At 33.6% G+C, this 23,039-nt stretch overlaps 1 protein-coding gene across 3 annotated transcripts in view; it reads left to right on the top strand.

Annotated features, from left to right (window-relative positions):
- Prkg1 (protein kinase cGMP-dependent 1) overlaps window positions 1-23,039 on the top strand; it is a 1,194,090-nt gene that overhangs the window by 1,071,703 nt on the left and 99,348 nt on the right. For all 3 annotated transcript variants that reach the window (XM_047552478.1, XM_047552477.1, XM_047552479.1), the window contains one exon: window positions 20,024-20,098. In XM_047552478.1, coding sequence (XP_047408434.1) covers window positions 20,024-20,098 — 75 coding nt within the window. The remainder of the gene's footprint in view (window positions 1-20,023; window positions 20,099-23,039) is intronic.

The raw sequence follows: 23,039 nt of genomic DNA on the forward strand, positions 1-23,039 counted from the left end.
TCTCTAAATCACTTCATGTGGTTCCTGAGACCCTTCATGGAACCCCAGGAAAAACCCAGAATTATTTATATACATATCCCATATGGTAAATATAACACTGATATTTAAGCATTTCTTTGGACCCTTGTTTTATTCAGACAAAGTCTAGGAGGTGGAAAACAGGAACTAGTTTAGAGGAAATGCATTGTGCTGGAGCATAAATGTGATGAAATTAGGAGGGACTGACAAACCTAAGATTTTAGGGCATCACAAATGGCAGTCTCAGGAATTAAGGTATCTCTATGGACCAGGGAGGTGGGGGTGACTCTGGTTCAAGTACTTTACCTCCCAGAATTATAGTCATCTGACTGTTATAGGCATATTCATACTATATGTTTAAAAGAGTACTAAAATTTTTACCAGTAGACTAATGGTTAGGGAGCATCTCATAAGTTCAAGACTGGTCACAGGACCAATAAAAAATAAAGTAGCAGACAGATTACAAAGACAATTGGACATAGAGAAAAAGTCACCTGAATTGGCAAACTAGAGTAATATTTCTCAGCACCCAAACTGAAACTGAAGTATTAAAAACCTTTTAATTGGAATTAGAGTCCAACTGGAATTAGACAAGGAAACATTGACATTTATTAGTTAAGAAAGATAATAATGAATACCTGCTTCTTATGTTCGATGTTAGAGCTGCTGAGATGAACAAGACACAAATTCAACAAAAGTTTGAAAATCAAACAATAAGACTAGCTCAGTTAGATACAAATCTGTGTCTACTTTAGATTGATTTGTTCTTTTACCAGTGAAAATCTCACAACTTTTCAGTTACTCTACCATCCACAGGTCACCTCAGTTTTGACCTTGTTTCTAGCTCTTTAGCCACACTTGCATCAGTCTTCCAAAATCAGGCTTCTGCTAGTTTCTGCCCAGATCTCCTCCTAGCTTGTTATGTATTGGGAGTTGTTACCTTTCTACATTCTCTACAGCTGCATCTGTTCAGATGTTCAGAAACTTGAAATTCCAAATACATGCTCTGGAACAGGTAGGTCACATAGTAGACTGGCCAGACATGACCCAAGGCACCATCTACATCAGGACCCTAATCCTCCCAGGGAGGGTGCTATAGATATTTCTGATAAGCAATTTGATGGGTTGAGGCTCACCAAGGTGCATGCTTAAGGAAGAATATATTATCACTAAACCACACCCCTCTCAAAAGAAAAATGACAGAATGTGTTAAGTGCAGGAGTTTTCTCTCCTCGAGGTCCACAAGTGTGAAGTCACAGAGAGCTGCATGGCTTAAATCAGTGGTCAACAAACTTTATCCATAAAGATCCAGCTAATAAATATTTTAGACTTTCTGAGCCAAGTGATTCTTGTTCCAGTTACTCAACTCAGCTGTTTTAGTGACAAAGCAACAAAAGATAATAAATAAATGAACATGGCTGTGTTCCAAACTAAGTTTTTTAATGGGTACTGAAATTTGAATTTCATATCATTTTTATATATCAAGGAGTACTATTTTTAATTTGATTTTGTTTTCACCCATTAAAAATGTAAAAATAATTCTTAGCTTATGACCATGCCAGAAACAAGCAAAGGACTGAATCTGTCCTGTGGTCCATAATAGGCTGACCCCTGACTGAACAGAGTATTAGATTTGAGTGCTATCCCAAGTGTTCCTGCTCTGATCTCCCTTCATGCTGTGATCAGATTGTCTTTTCACTAAAGTAAATGCATAGACTACTGACCAAATACCTGGTTATTAACTTGACAGTGGTGCCCTCTTGGTCCTCCTGATGCCATGCATACTTGTCTTCCCAAATCTGATATCCTATCCCCTGTTCCCACATCCTCTTTCCTTTACTCTCTTGTAAGCATTATCCTTTGCTGTTACACTCCCCCCACCCACCAACATATAGCTTTGTTTTGATTTCTGTACCTCTTAATTCCATTTTTTCATTCCATAGGACTTTGCTTCAGATTTTGCATTAATTTTGGTGATAACTAATTAGAATTTAAGATATTACTCTGAAACAGTTATTTGCAACTTGATGACATACCCAATAAGACTGAAAAATCATGAAAATCCAATAAAATACTTTAGATGTTCATGTGCTATTAGGGAAGAGGGGAAAGATTTGGAGAATTTGAAGAGAGAAAAGCTGTAATCCCACCAATCAAGTCAGCCTCATGAAGGACCCTATACCCAAATGTAATTTGCCCACCTAGGTTGATAATGTCCCTCTTTTTATTTAGTTTGCCATTCTGTGCCCACATGATAGGACTATAGGGAATCCTATGCCTATGGTCACATTTCTTAACTGATAAGGTGATAAACTTACGGTATTTCACAGTCTCATTCTTTCCTACAGCCTAAGTAGATTTTATTTTGGTTCATTTTCCAGAAAGAGAGCAAGGGTGATGTGAGGATATTGGCAGGATGATTACAAGAAAACAAATGTGCCTTGCTAGAATGATGTCAGCTATGATCATTGTGCTTGTCTTTTTTTTATGGAGCTGTTATTGAGTGGTGTTCTTTTAAAAAAATATTTATTAAGCAGAAGAGATAAAATCCAGAAGTTTTAGAGGTAAGAGAGACATTATATTAGTTCATTTTAATGATGTCAATTGAATTATAGCACACCCTGAGCAAGCATGATCTAAGGATAAAAGAGGCATATTTCCATTGGGTAAAAAAAAGAGTAAGTCCAGAAGCAGTAATTATGCCTTAAAGTCACTGAGAAAGGTTGGTGGGACAGCTCTTCATAATGTATGCCTGTTAAAATGGCAGTATACTCACATACTCCAAGTCCTTCAAGAATCACATCCTCCTGACTAAGGAGCTCATTGGGAAGGCCCAGAATCAAATCATATACTGTATTCCTTCCATATATTAGCCCTACAGACATCTACTATTTAGAGTATTTAAAAGAAGCTATATAAAAATTTAACTGCTTGTTTCCATCCTTTTTTAACAGATAATTTCCTGTTTTTACCTGGTGTCACAGACCCACAGAATTGCTGCTTAGTAACATTTTGCATTCATTCAGAGTAAAAGTCCAACCCCATTAGTAGTAATTGGCCAAATAATCCAAATTTAACATTGTTTAAAAACATGGTTAAAAAGCTTAGGCAGTTATACTAGATCAGTCAGAAAGAGTCATAGAAAAGATATAGAAGAAGCAGGAAAAACCAGGAAGACTATTGTTTGGCAAACTTTGTCTATAATGGGCCAAACAGTAAATCTGTTCAGCTTTGTGGGCCATACAGTCTATGTCACAAAAATTTAACTCTGCCATGTGGCCCAAAGGTCATAGATTTCCAAGCTCTTTTGTAGATCAACTTTATTTTATAGGAAAAGAACCTGAGGCCCAGAATTGTCAGGTATACGTTAAAATTACATTCTTTAATACTAATGCATTTGTTAGTATCTTATAATTTCAGAACAGAATGAGACTTTAGTAAAACCTCTTCCAAACCCTTTAGTTTCAAAATGAGAAAGGTAGTTCCCAAAGGGAATATGAATTTTCCAAGCTCTTTAGATCCAGGGGTGGAATTACAGCACAAGTCTCATGACTTCTGTTTCAGTATTTTCACCAGTATCACATTATGTTTTAAATGACCAATATAGAAACCACACACATTTATTAATTCAGGAAGTATATGCATAGTATCTACTATGTGACTCTAGGTACAGTATTATGATACATGAAAATGCATTAAAAAACAGCTGCCTTCACCAGGCTTAGAATCATGAAAAGGAACAAATGCTGTAATGTATAATTTAAAAAATTCACCTGATAAAGAGGAACTTGATGACTTTTGAGTTAAACTAAAATATTTTCATTGAATTAAATCTAAAACTAATCGTCCTACTTGTAAGGAAAAAGACCAATCAGTGAGTGAAATATTTCAGTTCCAAAAGGCTCCCCCAATGAATAAGAACACCAATTCAAATCCCCCAACAATCCTGGCTGAACAGTTGAAATTAATTAATTAAAATAATGTCCTATTAACTCAATTTTTTATTTAAAATATATAGAGTATTTACTGGTTTATTAACTCAATTTTTTCATTTAAAATGTATAGAGCACTTACCTCCCTCACCTCCCATTCTTAAGAAGTTGAACTCTCCTGTTATTTTTCACTGTACCATCCTTTACCTGCCTTCTCATTCATTTACAGCACTTGTTTGTTTTGACTTACAAACCACATGCTTGAGGAGTATATAATATATTTTTATTTTGTGGACTGCTGCATCCTCCATTTTAAACATGGTGTCACTAAATATCTTTTGAAGTAAATAAATGAGGGATCCTGAATCAGTCTGAGTTCAATTGGGAGAGAGTTGGCATATAGTAATTTGAACAGGGAAAATTTACTTTGAATAATTAATAACTCTAATAGGGATTAGAGTAATAAGGGCTTATCTAGTAAGAAGAGAACTCTAGAGAATATACAAATAGCAGATATAGGAATATATAACTCTAGTTGATAACTGTGAAGTAGTATTTATGACTAAGAGGAGGGTTCCTGGAGCTCAGCACTGTTGACATTTAGGGTCAGATGGCTGCTTTTGTGTGTGGTGAGTAGGTCAGGGGTCTGTTTGGTATAGCATAGAATGTTTAGCAGCACCTGACATCTATGTCCCACTAGACCAGTGTTGTCCAGTGTGACAACCAAAAATGTCTTCATACATTGTCAATTATCCCAGATGGGCAATAGAGGGAAGAGAAGAACACAGTCATAATCTGCTGGGAGGCAATGTAGTAGCAGTGATGTGATGTTGGTAGAACTTGTGCAGGAAATCAGCACTGCAGGTTTCCTAAGTAGGCTCTTCAAAAGCAAGTACAAAGCCACCTGAGGGGGTGTTGACTTGGGAAGCTACTGGCTACCAGGTACTATGGTGGCTGGACAGTGGAGAAGCCTCAAAAGCCCACCAAGCATTCTGAAATCAGGAAGCAAAACCACTTGTTCCTGCAGTGTCTCTCAAATGCCCTCTGTTGACAAAGTTTCAGTGTCAATTGGCAAGAACAAACCTAAATATCAGAATCCATTTCAGGGAGCAGTCAAGAGGATGAACCTAGAGCTGGGAAGCAATAAATCAAGAACCAGGACAGAGTCAAAACCAAATCATAAACTGGGATCCAGGGATATGAATATATATATATATATATATATATATATATATATATATACACATACATACATATATGTCTCAAGATCTTCTACTTGTTATGAACTCATGGTCTGAAAGTTAACATGAGAAACTGCAGTAGGGACAAATACTTGGGGAGACCTGAGGGTGTGAGAATGTGTTTTGCCTAAAGCATCCAGAGGCCCTCCTGGACAAAGGGACAAGTGAGCCAAGTTTCTGAGTAGGAGTTTTACAAAGCAGAAAGAAGGGATAAAGGCAGCTGCTGCTAAGAAAAGGGCATGTAGAAAGAAGAAATTGGAAAGACTTTTGGAGGGTTTCTGGATTGTGTCTTGACTGGATTGTGGTAAGAGAGGGTTTGTAGGACAAGGAATCAGTCAGCTAGTGGAATGCTGAGAGATGAGTTTGGAAAGAAGAGATGGAGACAGATTATAAAGAAATATGTTAGTATCTTAAACTAAAAGAATCTGAACCATTTCCTCTGGACTGTAAATTACCAACAGAGACCTGTTTCTACAGCATTGTGCTGTCTTTGAAGGAAGGGAATGGAAGATTGATAATAATGCAGAAGAACTCAAGCAGAGAGAATATTAGGATACTGCCACAACAACCCTAAGCAACTTCATTAGGGTTTGGTAGTTTAAACTTTAGTTCAAAGCAGATTTTAGTGATTAATTAAATGTGGGAGGTGAGAAAGAAATGGTTCTAGCATAGGGGACTTGGTGGATGTCTGCAATAGATCAAGCACACAAGTGATAAACAGGTGGAGATAGACGTGGTTAGTTAAATCAGTTTTGGATATGTTGACTGCCTAAGTGGTATTCAGACATTCAATGGAGATGTCCGTTGACAGGAGCGTTTTTTAATTTTTCTTTTCCTGACAATGAGATGATGAATGGAAATTGATGTTGCAGTTCACAGTTAATCATCTTAATATAATCACAGTTTTGGTTTGTTAATTAAATTGGTGATTTGTTTTACACCCGTGCATAAATACTTTCTTTTTTCTAGTAAATACTTGAAACCTTACTATGTCCTTGAGGTTTGCATCTTTATCCCTTGAGTGTTTTAAAAATTGTTATTTAAAGATTCAGCGATGTCTTTGGATCTCATAAACTTGTTCTATGAATGAATAAGGAAATATGCAAAACTCTCAGTGTCTAATTCTTAAACATCAATCTTCTTGTCTTCCAATAAAAAGGTAATGTCTGAAATTTTATATTTGGAAATCTCTTTAAAATATTTCTGAATATTGTTTGTTGGCTGCTTACTCGGGAAAGGGTTATTCTCCTCATATTCTAGAGATAAAGCAGAGAAGAGAAGATGCCAGGACCCATTTCTGACAGAAGCTTAGCAATCATTATGAAAATCAACAGGACAATCAGTGAAAGTTGAATTCTGCTTTAGATATTCACTTCACGTTTTTGTAGAGTTAAGAGGTTTTGCTTACTTTAGTAAGCATACTTCCCCGGTGAGACAGTTATTACAGGCCCAGCTGGGTCATAAAGATCTAAGACTTTCCTTTTCTTTTCAATATGTCTAGCAGTTGGTACTCATTTTGAAACTCAGCATAGAAACATGAATTGGATTAGCATCAGCCATAATAGCAGTGCAGCCTCATTTCCAGGCTGAGCTTTACTTACAAAGGAGGCTCTTTCCAAATTTACTATTTTGGAAGAAGTGTAGTGGTCATATTGTCTATTACCCTTCTCAGTCACGCATTTGAATTAATTTTAAATGAATACCAGAAGATCAAAGGCAAATCATTATTTGGCAGTTGATAAGGAAGAGGTCATCTTCCATGCTGAAATGGAGATAATATGTTATCATTTCAGCAGAAACCCACTTGGGCTAAATGACAATTTTTATTTAGTAATGTTTCATCAGACCCATAAGATTTATTTATTTTTCTTCTTTTTTTGTTTTTACATTTCTAATAGAGATTATATCATAATAGTATATGTAATAACTGTTCACTGTAGAAAAATGGAAGAGAAAATTGTAAATATAATCTTGCCATTCCAAGGTAACTACTATTCTACTATTTACATCTTGGCATATTTCATTAAATAGGGAGATCATTCTATCTGAATTATTTTCCCTGCTTTGACCATATATAGGGAAGCATTTAAAAAATCACACACGTTTAAATAGGTAGATAAAGATTAACTAAAAGTTTTGCTCACAGGAAAGCTGCAAGAAATATTTTTCAATCCACTTCAAAGAAACTAAACTTCATAGATCCAAAGTTTCATGTACTAAAACACATAGCTTATAAGTAGAGAAATGCTTATTGGACATAATTTGGTTTCTGAAGTCCATCAGAACACATTACCATATGACATTACCCTGATAATTTAGCATGAGCATCACTGAGTTCCTTTGTCTTCTTAGACTTTCAAATGTAGTCTGACATCTAGTCAATTTTTATTTTTATTTTTTGTGACAAATTCTGTGCAGTTAAGTAGCTTTGCCCATCTTCAGAAGTATTTCCTTGAAGCGATACATAGTAGTAGAATTACAAATTCAAAAGATATGTGTATTTTAAAATTGTTGTCTAGAGTCATTTTACAGCAGGCCCCCACATACACACACTAGTGAAAATATGAGAATGTTGCACTGCTCCTGGGCCACATTGCACTTTGGGTTGAAATAATCTTAAGAGATACAGATGGGAGGTAAATCCACCCAAGGCATGAAATAGCCACCATCCTAGAAGAGTCAGTTTGACATTTATTCTTCTCATGTAATTGATATATGGAGCTTAGTTATTGACAATTAAAGCTGGGGAGATTATTTATTCTTTGTCAATTGCTTTCTTTATCCTGAAGAAGAATAAACAAATATAAGAGACTTCAGAAAATTATGAGATAGAAGAGAGCTCAGATGACCTTTCTCTGAAATGTCAGAAATAAATAGTAAAGGCCAAAAAGGTACCTGAAAAGGACGGGCAGACAAGAAAGAAATGGAAATTATCAAGATGACTAATTTAAATCAGAACCATAAAACTATGACTTGCAGGGGTTTAATTTGTAGAGGATACATAAAATGATCAGTGGTGGAAAGGAATATTCAGAGAAGGTAACTTGTGACTCTTCTGAGCATTCAGATATCATGATTTTATTTCAACACTTTCATGTCTGTTAATTATCACAATAGCCCTGTGGAAACAGAGTGGCAGAGCTGGATTAGAATTTCAGGACTGTCTGATTCCAAGTCCATGCTATCTATGCCTATTATATTGTCTTTAGGCAGTTGCTTCTGTACCAACAAATTAAATGCTAACTGAAAGCTGGATTCTGTTTGCAGAATCTTTTACAGAAGAGTAGAGTGAGAGAAAACCAAGTCGGTGAGACCAAATAGAATGCTTCTGAGATTAAGTATGAGTGTCAATACTCTGAATATGGCAGCAAAGGAAGTAGAAAAGGAAAGGAGGAATGAGTTCAAAAGAGATTGCAAAGGTAAACTGGATGGGTTAGGGTGAAAGGAAAAGGTCAGAGATAGCATTCAGGAATACAAGAAGTTTAGGGGCAAGTCTTGATGGAAGCTGGTAAATGCAGTTATGGCTAAGTTGAATTTGAGGAGCAAGTGAGATACACTGAGAAAAGTGACCACAATATAGATATGGAGAGTTCAAAGATACAGAGTTAGACATGAACGTCATTAACCTGGGAATCTAAAAAATATTCTCAAGAGTAAATTCTCTTTTCTGGGAGACCTTTTAGAAAAAGTGTGATTAATATAGTATACAATGAATGGGTTATAGTAAAAATCACCTGGGTTCAATTTCTGTCTTTATGGTCTCCGGTAAGTTGTCTCTAAATCTTGCATCTTGTCTACTGTTATCAACCAGGAGACATTGGCAATGTCCAGAGACAATTTTTGTTATGACAGCAGGTTTTGCTGCTGGTGCCTGGTGGGTAGAGGCCAGGGATGCTGCTAAATATCTTACAATGAGCAGAACAGCCCCTGAAACTAAGAACTCTATGGTCAAAATGTCAGTAGTGCAGAGTTTGAGAAACCCTGATGCAAACCCCCAATAAAGTAGGGATAACTACTTACTTCATAGAGTTGTGAAGTTTCAACAGGTTATTCGGGTATAAAATAAAACTGAACATATCCCAGACAATAAATATTTGAGAAAATAACTCCATCAATTGAGTAGAATGAGGGCAAAGGACACATTTGGGGAATGACTTCCCTTTAAGGAGTGGCGAATGAAGAAGTGTGTGTTCAACACATGACAAGAAGTATTATAGAAGGAGAGGAGGAAAATCAAGAAAGTGAAATGTTAATAACAAGACAGAGTGATTGACTGTGGTCCCACAGGCATGGCTAGAGCTGTAGAATTCTGACAGTGGGGTCGTGAACTTTAATAATATCTTTTTAAAAGATATTACTAAAGCTCACAAATGGGATACAGAAAAAGACTATTAAAGGAAAATAATGATAACTTTAAGGGAAAAGCATAATCAGAATGAATGAAAGATAAGAATAAAATGTTAATAGGCAATAGGTTGAGAATTAAATAGCAAAAAAGGACAAGAGACAGAGAATGAAGATTATTCAGACTGATGCTTTGACCACAAAGGATTGCATTATGTGTTAGAGTTGTAGACATCATCCTGTTTATGGGCTAAAAGAAGAAAAGTCAAAAGGGAGAGAAGAAAGATTGTAATTGATGGAGCAAGAGTCCTGAGTAGAAAGGTGAAGGTTTGAATCAGGAGCAGTGACAAGGGCATTTGCTTTAGAAGGAATTTGGGGTACTTCATGTGGGAGAAGTATGATGATAATGGTTCCAGACTTAGGGCCAAGGGAAAGAAGTGAAGACCAGGAACTAAATGTTTTATGAACCTTTAAAAAATTACAAATAAAGATGTGATCCTACAGTATGTACAATCAGAAAAATGAGAAATTATACTCCATTTATGTATGATTTATCAAAATGCTTAAATGCATTCTACTGTGATATATAACTAATTAATATAAATAAAACAATTTCAAAAAAGATATTATTAAATAACCAGTTGTATGATGAAGTGTATCTTCCAGATTGCCATTAATGTTTCTTAATTAAACATCCTGTTATAAACTAATTATGTTTGCTAAAATCTGCAAATTGAAGCCCTTACCCATGGATTTTACCACATTTGAAGATCAGGCCTTTCAGAGGTATTTAAAGTTATTTGAGGTCACAAGGGTGGGACCCTAATCTAAGAGGACTGGTGTTCTCCTAAGAAGAAGAAGACACCAATGGCATGACACAGTGAGGAAATTCCCTGGAAGGACACAGTGAAAGGAGGAGTGTTAGGAAAAGCCAGGAAAAAAGACTTCACTAGAAACCAACCCTAATCTTGAACTTGAGCTACCATAACTATGAGTAAGTAAATTTCTGTTGTCTAAAGTCCCAAATTTGTGGTATTTTGTTATGGCAGCCTAGAAGACTAATATACTTCCCTAATTAGAACTTTTATAGTCATAATACAATTAAGAGAAATAAGATAATCTTTTAAAAAGTATTTCCCTTAAAAATTGGGTTGACCATGAAAGCAGGATGTAAGAGAACAGATACTTGACTCTAAATCCTAGTTCCAGCTATTAAACAACTGGCCTCAGTTTTCCATACTGGGAGATAGAAATGGTGTCAACAATGGTTGGGATTAAGTATGTTAGATTGCCTCCATTCACTCTCATTGTTTATTACTCATGTGACTTTGGGAAAGCTGCTTAACTGACCTAGTCTTGATTATCTGTTAAACAAGGAAACAGCATGTAGAATGGTTTGCATAGTGCATAACCCATATGACAATACATATTTTATATTTTAATATTTTGATATTTTCATTATTACTAAATTTGTAAGCATTAATTTGTAAAACTGAAGGATATTGTATTTCTAAACTTAAAATGATTTTGGGGGAAACTTCCAACCATTTGATGAGAGCAGAAATTAGAAGTCCAGTGATAGAGACGTTTTTATAAAACTGTTAAGCTGGGGACTAACCCTTTGTTTCAAAGGGTTTCTGGGTATTAACAGAAAAACATAATCAAACACAATTAGAGTAGTTTTATTACAGTATCTTAGCAGTTCACTTCAACCTATTTTTAAAAATTAGCAACTTTTATATTTTACATTAGTTTAGTTTAGCCAAGTTTTTCAGAGGCAGTTTTAAGTAGTCATTTACCAAAAAGTAGATTGTTTTAACTAATATCTGATATAATTGATGTCATCATATAAATAGAATATATCAGCTGGAACCGAGGCACAGTATAGAAAAGGAATTTCATTGCCAATTATTGAAGGTAGGATGAATGAGCTGTAGCTCTGGATTAGATATAAGGGTGTAAGAGTGAGAAGAAGAGAATTATCTAGAACAGTGCTTAACAATTTTTTTTGGTAAAGGACCAGGTAGTAAATATTTTCAGTTATGTTGGTCTCATGAGATCTTGGTTGTAGCTACTCAATTATGCTGTTATATGTGAAAACAGTCATGGACAATACAGTACATGTAAGAATAGGTGTGAATGTGTCCCCCCCAAATTTTATTTACAAAAATAGGCAGTGGTCCTGACTTGGTTTTCAGATCATAGTGTGTTGACTTCTTGAACCAGAAAAGCTCCTTGAAAATAATGAGAAGGGTGTTCTCTTCTGAAATATCTTATTATCTAAAGGTCAATTGATACTGTGAGACTCCAGTTCTTCCACGTTAGCGCTACTTCCCATAGCATGATGTGAAGAGTTAAGGCCCTATGCCTGCGGAAAAGAAGATGGCACTAGGGAGGATGGCTTCCCTCAGCCCACCACTACCCAGGTTTCTTTCCAGATTAGCCAGAGTAAACCAGCAGAGGCTTGTGGTAATTAGGTCTTATAGGAATCAATTAAATAACTCTTAAAGTGGTTCAATAAACAATCATTGAGTGTATCCTGTATGCAGGTACTGCAATAGTACTAAGTATAGGGTCAGAAAAAAAATCCTAAGGATTACAGTGTCCATTGGAGGAAATAAAAAATATAACAATTCCAGTACTTTGCAATAAGTCATATGATAAGGCAATTGCAAGATATCAGGTAGAATTCACAAAGGGAATGTAAAAGACTGAAGGACAGAAGGCACTGTCCGGAACAGTGCTTCTTTGAGAACCTGTGTGGAAGGACAAATCTTGTTTTGTTTTAATTTCCAGTCAATCGTGGACAGATGTTTTATAAAATAACATACAACTGAATTACTGGAAAAATAAGGTTTTAAAAGTCATAAAAATAAGTGCCCACTTTTTTGTCCTACTTGATTCAATATAAAATTATGTGTCAATTAAAATATGAGAACAAACATCAGATTTGATAAAAAGAAAAGAATGACAAAAGTCAGTCACATTGTCATTGAAAGCATGTGCATTAGCCATAAGAAAGAGAATGACTATTATACTTGTTTTGCAGTCGTGACAAAACCAAAATCTGTAAGTGAAATTGCAATTACCCATTCTAACTGCAATAGGTACACTTTGAACAAACACTCTGCTTGACAATATTTAGTCTTTAATGTGTCAAATGTGCCCGTTTATTGATTGTTAACTTTTCTGATCTAGATTGGATTGTTGGAAATGCCACTTTCAGGGAGTAATGTGTATTCAAAGTCTTTTATGTTCGGCTTAATACATTCAGAATAGAGAAACCAGTCACAAAGAGGTGTATTGATGCAACTGGATAAAGTGACTTTAAAGCAATTTTAGCTTTTTGAGGATATTTTATTTTTATGTAAATTTGAAATGACCTACTGTTTTAATTAATCTTCACTAGTAGCTAGTTCTATCAATTTATCCTGTAAATTTATAGTTAAATTCCCTTTTAATTAAATTCTGAATCCTAAATATTTTGAGTTACAACAAGCAAATTAATCTCAAAATATCAAAGTTCAACATTACCCTCCTATGCATGGTTAATGTGAAGCTTATATCAAATATCTCTCACTTCATGAATTGATAATAACTAAAAAGGTCTATACTCTGTTCAAAAATATAAGTCCCCTCATCTTGCCGTTGTATGTCTCAGTAATGTCAAATTGCTGCAAAGTGTCTAAACTTATTACACTTAATTTGTCACAAACCAGCAGCAGTTGACCAATGGTACTTTGAGTAGCCCTGTCTATAAAAGATTCAGAGTTCAACCATATTTAGCAAAGGGTGTTAGAAATACAGGCATCTTGTATATAAATATTTAAGGTATAATATTTACAAATTCAAAATGATATGTGGACAAATCCAAAACACATCTTTCTCTTATTACATGCTTTATTAAGATGTGATGTGTCTTATGGTCTCTCAGTGCCGTATGAAATTTTGGCAACTTATGATTAGAATCACAAAAAATTATCTTAAAATTCAGGACTGATCTTGTCATTTTACCATTATAATGAACACTTGACTCAAATAAGGCTCTGTCTTAAAAGAAAAATGATCATATATGCATATTACACATGAAAACTTTGTCAACGCAAAATATGTTTTTTCCCTTACAAAAGTCACAGTAAGTAAAGTGGGAGAGTTCTGAAATCAATTCTTAGATTTCTAGGCCAATTTGTATTACTATTTTAAAATTTTGATTCCTTTTATATAATATAATCAAGAAATAATTTAAGTGCTCATAACACATTTTTTCCTAATCAATAATCCCCATAAAAGACATGGATTCTTGTGACTAAAGAGAAACAGACAAATTTCTAATGCCTTGTATAATTTTCTCTTGCAAATTATTTGTGCAGAATCAGAAGATACTGATAACTATGGACATAAAATCTTATTACTTCCTCTGAAGTTACTGGCAAATATAAGTACATGAAGTTTTCCTTTTCCAGTATTGGGGAATGAACCCAGGGCCTTGTGCATGGTAGGCAAGTATTCTACCTCTGAACTACACTGTCAGTTCTGAAATTATTTTTATGACCATTATAGCCTTCCTTCTGATAAACACTCAACCATTAACCTAAAATTATTTTTATGAACATTTTAGCCTTCCTTCTGATAAACACTCAACCATTGACCCCCTCTAACCTTGTGTTATAATTTTTGTGATTTATCTCTAATATAAAACTGTAAATTCCTTAAGAGTATACCTTGGGTTTTTTGTTTTTGTTTTGTTTTGTTTTGTTTTGTTTGCATCCTCCACAGTAGCTTAAATCATCCCTTGTAGATAGAAGGCACTGCATAAATGCAGATGTGTATGGGGATGGATGGATAGAAAGATGAATAAGTGGAAGGTTATGGATGTTGGTTGGTTTAGTTTGATCTGGAATTCATTCTCCCATCAAAGAAAAATATTCATATGGTACTTGATAGTATAAACAGTAAGAATTATGTTTGTCTTAGTTATAAATAAAGTAAATAAAAAATAATGAACATAAGAGCACTCACCTGAAGTTACAATGTGAGTCAACAGATTTTCTGCATAAACATGCCAAAGCAATGAAGGATGCCTCTGAAACCTTAGCTAAGTCACAAGAATCCTGAGCCATCTTAGGGTTCTAACTTTCTATTTTCTTTTCATAAACCGTCTTTTTGTGAAAAAGCAGTTAGCCAAGATTCAGGTTAACTATTCTAAAGCTATAGCCTGTCAAATCAAGAGGTCTTTGCCCACACTGCCAATAATGCTTGACAAACATTTTGCTTAGCACTAGTGAAGTATTTGAAGTAGTTTCGGGTTTACGATTTTTCCTTTGATTATTTTTGTCTTATAGCATTTCACTCTTAAGAATAGATTATCATCTTACTTTAAGGGTATAATCAAGAAAACAAAACTACTTTATATGACTTAGGAGATTTTCTACTACCCTACTTTGAATTTTAAAAGATTCTATGTTTAAAATTTATATATATTTCTAATCATTGTATCAGAATAGAAGACAGGAAAGCATAAGGATTAAATCAACTAATACATCTATGAATATATGAATATAGATATATGAATATACATGTGGTTTAAGAATATAAAAAGTGCTTTGTAAGCAGAAAATAAAATATAAATGCTCTCATTCTTTAGCAGCATGATAATGCTGATCTCTGATATTTGCGCTGCCTTTCTAGTAATTTAAAAGCCCATTTCTCTCTAGATGAAGTCTTATCATATCACAACTGCTGAAGAACAAAATTATACACGTTCTAGACATACCACTGAGTAATCAACTCCTTTCGGAGGGATGTTTTGGCTTAATAATGAAAACATCTTAATAACTGAAATTATTACCCACTGAGCTACTGTCACCATAATGTTCTAAAACAGACAGATTTCCTAGAATGAGAATCAGCCTTTAACTGATATTCCTGAGGGAAAATTTCTATAAATGTCAGCATTCTTGATGTGAACGTGTCCTATTTCTCCTCCCTCCCCTTCTTCTCTCTTTCTTTCCTTCTTTCCTTCCTTCCTTGTCTTCCTTCCTTCCTTGTCTTCCTTCCTCTGTTCATCCTGCTCTCTTTCCTTTATCCTTTACTGCTTCTCCCTTCCCATCATTCTTTCTTTTCCGTACCCACCTTGCAAGTATATTTAAACTACTGGCATTAAACATAAAGGGGACTTATGATAGTATTTTACCCATTGCCTTAAATAATTCTATTAAGACTTGTTGAAACTGAATTTCCCATCTTAAGAAACAGAAGTGCACCTGCCATAATAGGCACACAATGAAGGTTTGTGTTGAGATGTCCTAAATTAGTCTTTCACTTTATGATGTTTCCTTAATTTTTTTCTGAAATTAAATCTAGAATATTTGTGAACCTGGCTTTTTTATTTCATAAGGCTTAAAATATAAATTGTATATGACTGTGAGTTTAAAAACTGAATTTAATGATTTACTTGTAGTAACCTGTATCTGTTATAATGGGTAAATAACATTTTGTAGTCTACTCATTCAGTTCCTATGTTTGTCAAAACATTTTCTTATAATCTCTTTCAAAATAGAACAATGACAACAAAAGTTTTCTTCTTATATTAGTCAAGAAATGCCATAATGCAGCCTGGCATGGTGGTATAAACCTGTAATCTCAACAACTCAGGAGGTTAAGGCAGGAGAATCCCAAGTTCAAGGCCAGTCTCAGTAACTTAGTGAGGCCCTAAGCAACTTGGAGAGACCCTGACTCAAAATAAATAATAAAAAGAGATGGGGATGTCACTCAGTGGTTAAGCACCCCTGGGGTCAACTCCCAGTATGGAAAAAAAAAAAAGTCATAAGAACCAAGTAAATATTGAAAGGCATTTGATACCAAGAATGATTCTTTTATAAATAGCTGTTTGGTTAGAGTCCAAACAGATAGCAGGTGTCTCTACAGAATGCCTGTGAAAGGGGAAAATGCAATACTAATTTCTTCATCTGTGCCAGGAAGGATATAGTCTGTAACATCATCAATTATGCTTATCAAGATGTCTTAAATTACTCATTGATCAGTATAGAGATAGACAATGACTTTCATTTGAAATTTGATAATGTTGCTTGAAAATTCTACATTGAATAATATTTGATTTAGTCTTTGAGTAGATTTAGAATATTATCAGGAAATAATTTTTTAATGTTTCAAAAAATGTTATATTCTTTGTCTAGTGTTGTCTTCCAGATAAAAAGTATTTATAAAAGACATATGGTTCCAATTTCAATAGCCAAAATTACAGTCCTGGGTATATTTGTTTTGAAAAGAAATTCCATATGTTAAATCTATAGTCTAGAATACAAATATTGGTGACTGTATATATAAATATAGTTACGATACCCCCTCCTTTATCTGAATATATGTGTGTGTGAGTGTATATGTGTTTGTAGATGTGTATACATGCATAGGTGGGTATTCTATGATACATGTACATCCAGTGACCTATTAGTTAACTGCTCAAATATTACTTACTTTAATAAGTAATACTTATTTAGTTTTTTATTTAATATTTACTTAGGTTTTAAAACTAAAGTTAAATACTTATGCTATAATATTAAGTTAAAAGGAGATTAAATCATGTCTATCATGACACTTTAAAACAACAAAGCTATGTGTGGAAAGGAGTCAAAAAGGAAAAGGAAAAAAATGTTCCCGCTTATAATTTGTAGTTAGATAACTATGTGTAATCTTTTAATTTCTTATATCAGTTTTTTATATTTCCCATAAAAAAACAATGTATTACATTTTGAGTGAAAGTTAGAAGGAATTTATTTCACAAATGACACAAGTCTTTTGTACTTATGAATCATTTTCCTTATTTTTTGACAAATAGTAAAAATAATCATTTTTTAAAATGTGATACTTGTCATTGATATTACTGATTTTTAAAAATGGGTAAGTTATTTTCCAAATCATCAGCACAATTAGGTGGTTTCTACTTTTACAACTCTCGATAGCACTGCCATATCAATGCTTTTCGGTTATTAACTTTGCTGATAGGATTTCAAACTTTATTTTCAAAAGCAATCTGTGGAGTTTTAATCTAGGCTAATGAACTGAACAGAATTTCTTAAGTTAATAGATTTAACAAGAATGAAGATATTTTTATCAGATTACTCTTTAATTCTTTAGTAATATACTGATTAAAACATCTTCATCTCAAAAACGAGGAAGACAAGTTTTTTTTTTTTTAAATGAGTTCTCAGAATTACTGTGAGCTTTAAATGTCTAAGAACATGCTCTCAATATGTGAATGGAATTGAGAAGTCAAGTTTTAATGATCATTGCTCTTTGGTTTTCTTACAAAATATTCTTTGACTTCTTCATCAGTACCTTTTCACAATGTCTTAGATTTGGTATTATAAAGAATAGGGATGGATTTTATGGATTATTGATTATAATCCTGGATGTGCTGATAAATACAGTCATCTTGGACAAGTAATTTCAACTGTATGGTTAAATTTTCTTTTATATATGAAAACAGAAAATTAACCAAATGTTCTCTGTTTTCATTGCAAATTGAATTTTGAATTTTACATTATAAACTCACCTAATCCTAAAAAATTTCTCTAAATTTAGCCTTTCTCCAAGTTTTGGTAAGAACCAAAACATTCTGTGGTAATTTGAAAAAATGCATGACGTAAAGAATAATGGCATAAGTCATATTTGAACATTTTCCTCAACCATGAGGATTTTATTAATCATTTTAACATTGTTAATATTTTAAAAATTTGTAAAAGAACTATTGCCTTTTGGACATTCAACATTATCACTCAGTATGTTTTAATATAGCTGATTACCGAAAACTTCCTATTTTGGAATACAATTCTTGACTTCCTGGGCCTTTGTCTAGTAATTTTCTCTTGGGTCTCTCTTTGTATAGAAATAATGCACTTAGTGCAATGTTCTCATTACCCTGCCTCCCAGATGAGATCATTACCCAAGGGTCTGAGATAATAGCTATTCCATCCCCTTCCAGCCAATCCCTGGGCAGGGTGTCATGTTCTACTTCACAGTTTTTCCAAACAACTTATATATGAAAGTGATTAAGTAACTTTTAAATTTAAATCAACAAATCTTCTGTTTCAGGACCTGACAATATATAACTTAATGCTTAATGATTACAATAAACAAAGTCATTTACATGTTTTAGATTATAGAAGGGCTAGGGTCTAGCTCAGTAGTAGAAAACTTGCCTAGCAAGCAAGAGGCCCTGAGTTTGATCTCCAGCACTGGGAAAAAAAAAAAAATAGGGATTTAAAATTAACATGCAATTCTTATACCACTTTAAAACTCTCCAACCAGGGCCCAGATATTGTTAGAAATGTCAAAATTAGCTTCTAAGCCTAGTGTTTTGGTAGGAAGTGCAGTGGAAGTTTGAATAGTATGGTGTATGATCACCTTCCTATTTAACTTCCCAGTTGCTGGCTGGGTTACTCTGGGCTAGTTTCTCAGCCTGTTGTACTTTAGTATCCTCTTTTTTAATATGGGAATAAATGAAAGTAAAATGGAGATAAATAATCCTAACTCAGTTGGTCCTTGTACAGTATTAGTTACTGCATATAAAGCATACTGAGAAGAGACTTGTATGTGGGGCTCGGTCTTGTGAAGACCCAAATTTTTATATATAGTCTGTATATTTGTTCCTTCATCCACAAAAGGAAAGTTCTGGTGGTTGCCAAAATGTCATTTGCCTAAGACCTACTATATCTGGTTGTTTGCTTTTCAAGGGCTATTGTAGTATATGTGAGTGTTTACATTGTGTTATTTTATAATGTTATCATAAATGAGACTTAACTGTAGAAAGTAAGTCTGAATACATTTTGAGGTACATAGTAGAATATTGATAGATTGGGTTTTAGCAGAATAATTAATCTTTCTGTTTTATACTAAAGTTATTTTTTTCATTCTTTCAAATGAGTTGATTTTTCTGTAATTCTCTCCTGCTGCTTGTTTTCCTATCTGCTACATATTTTTTGCCTTTGAAGATTAGCTTACTAATTTTAAGTAGAGATAATGATGCTTGTATTTTATAGCTTGAGAACTGAATTAATAAATTAATGCTAATTATAATACCTGACATATAGTAGGCACTCCATAGTTGGTAGATCTTGTTGTTGTTTCAGTATTATAATGAAAAAACTATCTTTGTGATGCGTATCGATTAGTGTATCATAGATTTTATGCTACCCAGTTCTTGGAATATCTGTCTTTACCAGACATGGTAGCCAGATCCAGTTAGGTATTGGGAATTATGGAGGTGAACCAAGTATGAAAGGTCTCTGATCTTATATAGTTTATATTCTAGTCAGGGGAAATAACTACTTTCTTGTATATTTACTAATGATGTATCTAGGTTAAGTGTTTGAATTCCTTTTTCTTTAGATACCCTTTATTGTTTCAGGTTTAGGTTTCTGTCCTTATTACTTTGTATTTATCCTAATTACTGTGTTTTTCCTCTTACAGCTCTTTCAAGCATTTGATTGGAGGGCTGGATGATGTTTCTAATAAAGCATATGAAGATGCAGAAGCAAAAGCAAAGTAAGTGATACTATTTTCTTTGACCTTCATCTTGATAAAAATTGATTTTGAATAGAAATAAGATCAAATCTTTTGATGGACTCAACAAAGTCCAACACTCCAACAATAAGAATCTAATTGCTTGAGAGGAAAATGAAGCAAACTATGCAAGATAATTACTATACAACATGCTCATTAAGTATATCTCTCTTTAAATATAAGACCTTAATTTTGTGATGAAGATCAACTCAACAAGGTACACAGTTACTTTAAAATACAGTATAAATAATTGAATATGAACATGTAATCTGTCCAACAGAAAATACTTTCTGAACCATTGGTAGTTGCATTCAGCTGCATGAATCTACATCATGTACAACCATAGAAATGAAAGGTTGTACCCCATTTGTGTACAATGAATCAAAATGCAGTCTATAAAAAATAAAAAATAAAAAAATAATTTTTTTTACAAAGTAATAAGGCTAGAGATATTTACCAGGCTGTATTTCACATTGAACTTCAATGTTACTAATGTGAGAATGATATGAGATAATAAATAACCCATCAATTATAATTTTGTTGAAAAATACAGTTCTTCTACAAAGATAGTTTTATTTAACCCAAAACTTTAATGTTTGACAAACATTTGAAGTAATTTGAGATTTCATTTTTTCTGCAGAAGTTTTGGGCTACTTAAATAAACAAATAAACAAGCAAAAAACAATAGTTTCTATCATCTTCCTGTTTCCTCCAATGCAAATTCTTATTTCATATCATTTAGAGACACATGAAGGGAACTTTAAATTCAAAAAAATGAGTGTTAAATAGGGAGTTCATGGCCAGAATTTGATTCATTGATTTTGTAGGAACCTAGAAATCAAATTAAATGTTTTTTTTGCTTTGAGAATTTATAAAGATAAAACATGTGACCTAGAACTAAAATGATGAGGACTATACTACATATTAACCCCATATAAGTTATATTTTAAAGTCATATGAATATATTTCGAATGTTTTCTCTGTATAGTTTATTTTGGTTTTCTCTGAATTTTGGAGGGACTTATACTTATATCTTGAGGTCAAATGCTATTAGTACCCCTGTGAGGACCTACCCAGGAAATCACATAGGCCAGATTTAACACCGCATCCCACACAGTCTTTAGGATTGCATATACTGTGGATACTTAATATTCATTCTTCTTACATTTAATGATCCTGTAGTTCATTAAAATGCAAATTCATGCTCAGTGTACACTTTAGCTTCTAGTACTAGTAGAGGTCACCCTTAGATGGCAGCGGGGCCATGGAAAGTACCTTATTAGTCTCACAAGTTATAAAATATATTTTGTTATCGTTGGACTTTATTCCTAAAGGAATGTTATCTTGCTGTGTTAAAAAACTTCATACTTATAATTTATTTCGGCTTATTCCTATTTTTCCTTAGAAAATATGTATATGTGTGCTTATGTATACGATAACTAGTGGCAATCTTAAATATCCATCAAAATCTACTAGTCTTAGAATTGCTAGAAAAAAAAATCACAGGTCTTTTAAACTAATGTATTTTTGGGGGCTGGGGGAATCAGGGACTGAACTCAGGGGTACTCAACCACTGAGCCACATTCCTGGCCCTATTTTATGTTTTATTTAGAGACAGGGTCTCACTGATTTGCTTAGGGCCTTGCTGTTGCTGAGGCTGGTTTTGAACTTGAATCCTCCTGTCTCAGGTTCCCAAGATGTTGGTAGATGTATTCTTGATGATTTAGATTATTTTTTCCCTGTTATACTTCAAATAGATTATCTAGTGACAGATTTGTATAGCTCATATTTATTCAAGCAAAAGTTGAGGCCATCACAGGCTTATAATTGTAAGTGATGGGAAGCAATGATGAATTAGTCGTCTCCTTCTTAGTGTCTATTGACATTATAAAGAATACACTTTGTATGTGTCAAGAATTCTGTCAATTCATGAATTTATTTGCACACACTACAACTAAAGGTAGCAGAAAAACTAATACATTTAGATCCAGCTTCAGACAATTGGAACGAAGGTGTGGCTATAGTTCAAGTGACAAAAGAGAATCAGTCAACATAAAACACATGAGTGAAAAACCAGAATCTTTGGTTTCTGCTCCTGACTCTGACATTCCCAAGCAAGTAATCTTTGTCATATCTGTCTTTCTGCCTCAGTTACCACATCTTTAAAATGGTAATTTTTGAGATTTAATTGATGACAGTACTTTAAAACTTTGTAAATTATAATGAACTATAAAAGTGGATGCTTTTGTTGATAGAACTAATCATTGGAAATATACTTTAATGCATTTTATATATGATTGTATTTAAAGATATTAATTATTCCACATATATTATGTAAATTTATTTTACCTAAGCAAGTAAAGTTTTAATCTTTCATAAGCAAAATTCTCTTCCTGGGTTACCATGTCATTAAATTACACCTAGCCTGGAAAATATCAATAAATGTCTTTTTTAAATAAGTACAATAACATTTGGTTAAAAGAGAACTCAGTTATGGTTAAGGAACAACAAAAGATAATAAAATTACTACCTATATCCAGGAGCTTCTCTGTATGTTTTATTTGACCCACAGATTTGACCCACGGATTTGACAGATCATAATTCTGGTATTATATATATAATTTTTCCCAAGTTTATTGAGGTATAACCAAAAACTAAAAATTATATACCCTTAGGCTATACAATGTGATTTGATATATGTGTACATTATGAAATGATTACCAAAATCAAGTTAATTAATGCATTCATCACCTCACATAATTGTCTTTGTGTGTGTATGCATGTCTCTGTGTGTGTGTGTGTGTGTGTGTGTGTGTGTGTATGTAAAAACACACAGGATATTATTTTAGCAAATTTCATCTGGGACAGATTTGTTTTAATTTCTCTTTTTAATTCATACTAAACCTTAATGAGTGAAAATCTG

The sequence above is a fragment of the Sciurus carolinensis genome, chromosome 5 (genome assembly GCF_902686445.1).
Source record: "Sciurus carolinensis chromosome 5, mSciCar1.2, whole genome shotgun sequence".
NCBI lineage: Eukaryota > Metazoa > Chordata > Mammalia > Rodentia > Sciuridae > Sciurus > Sciurus carolinensis.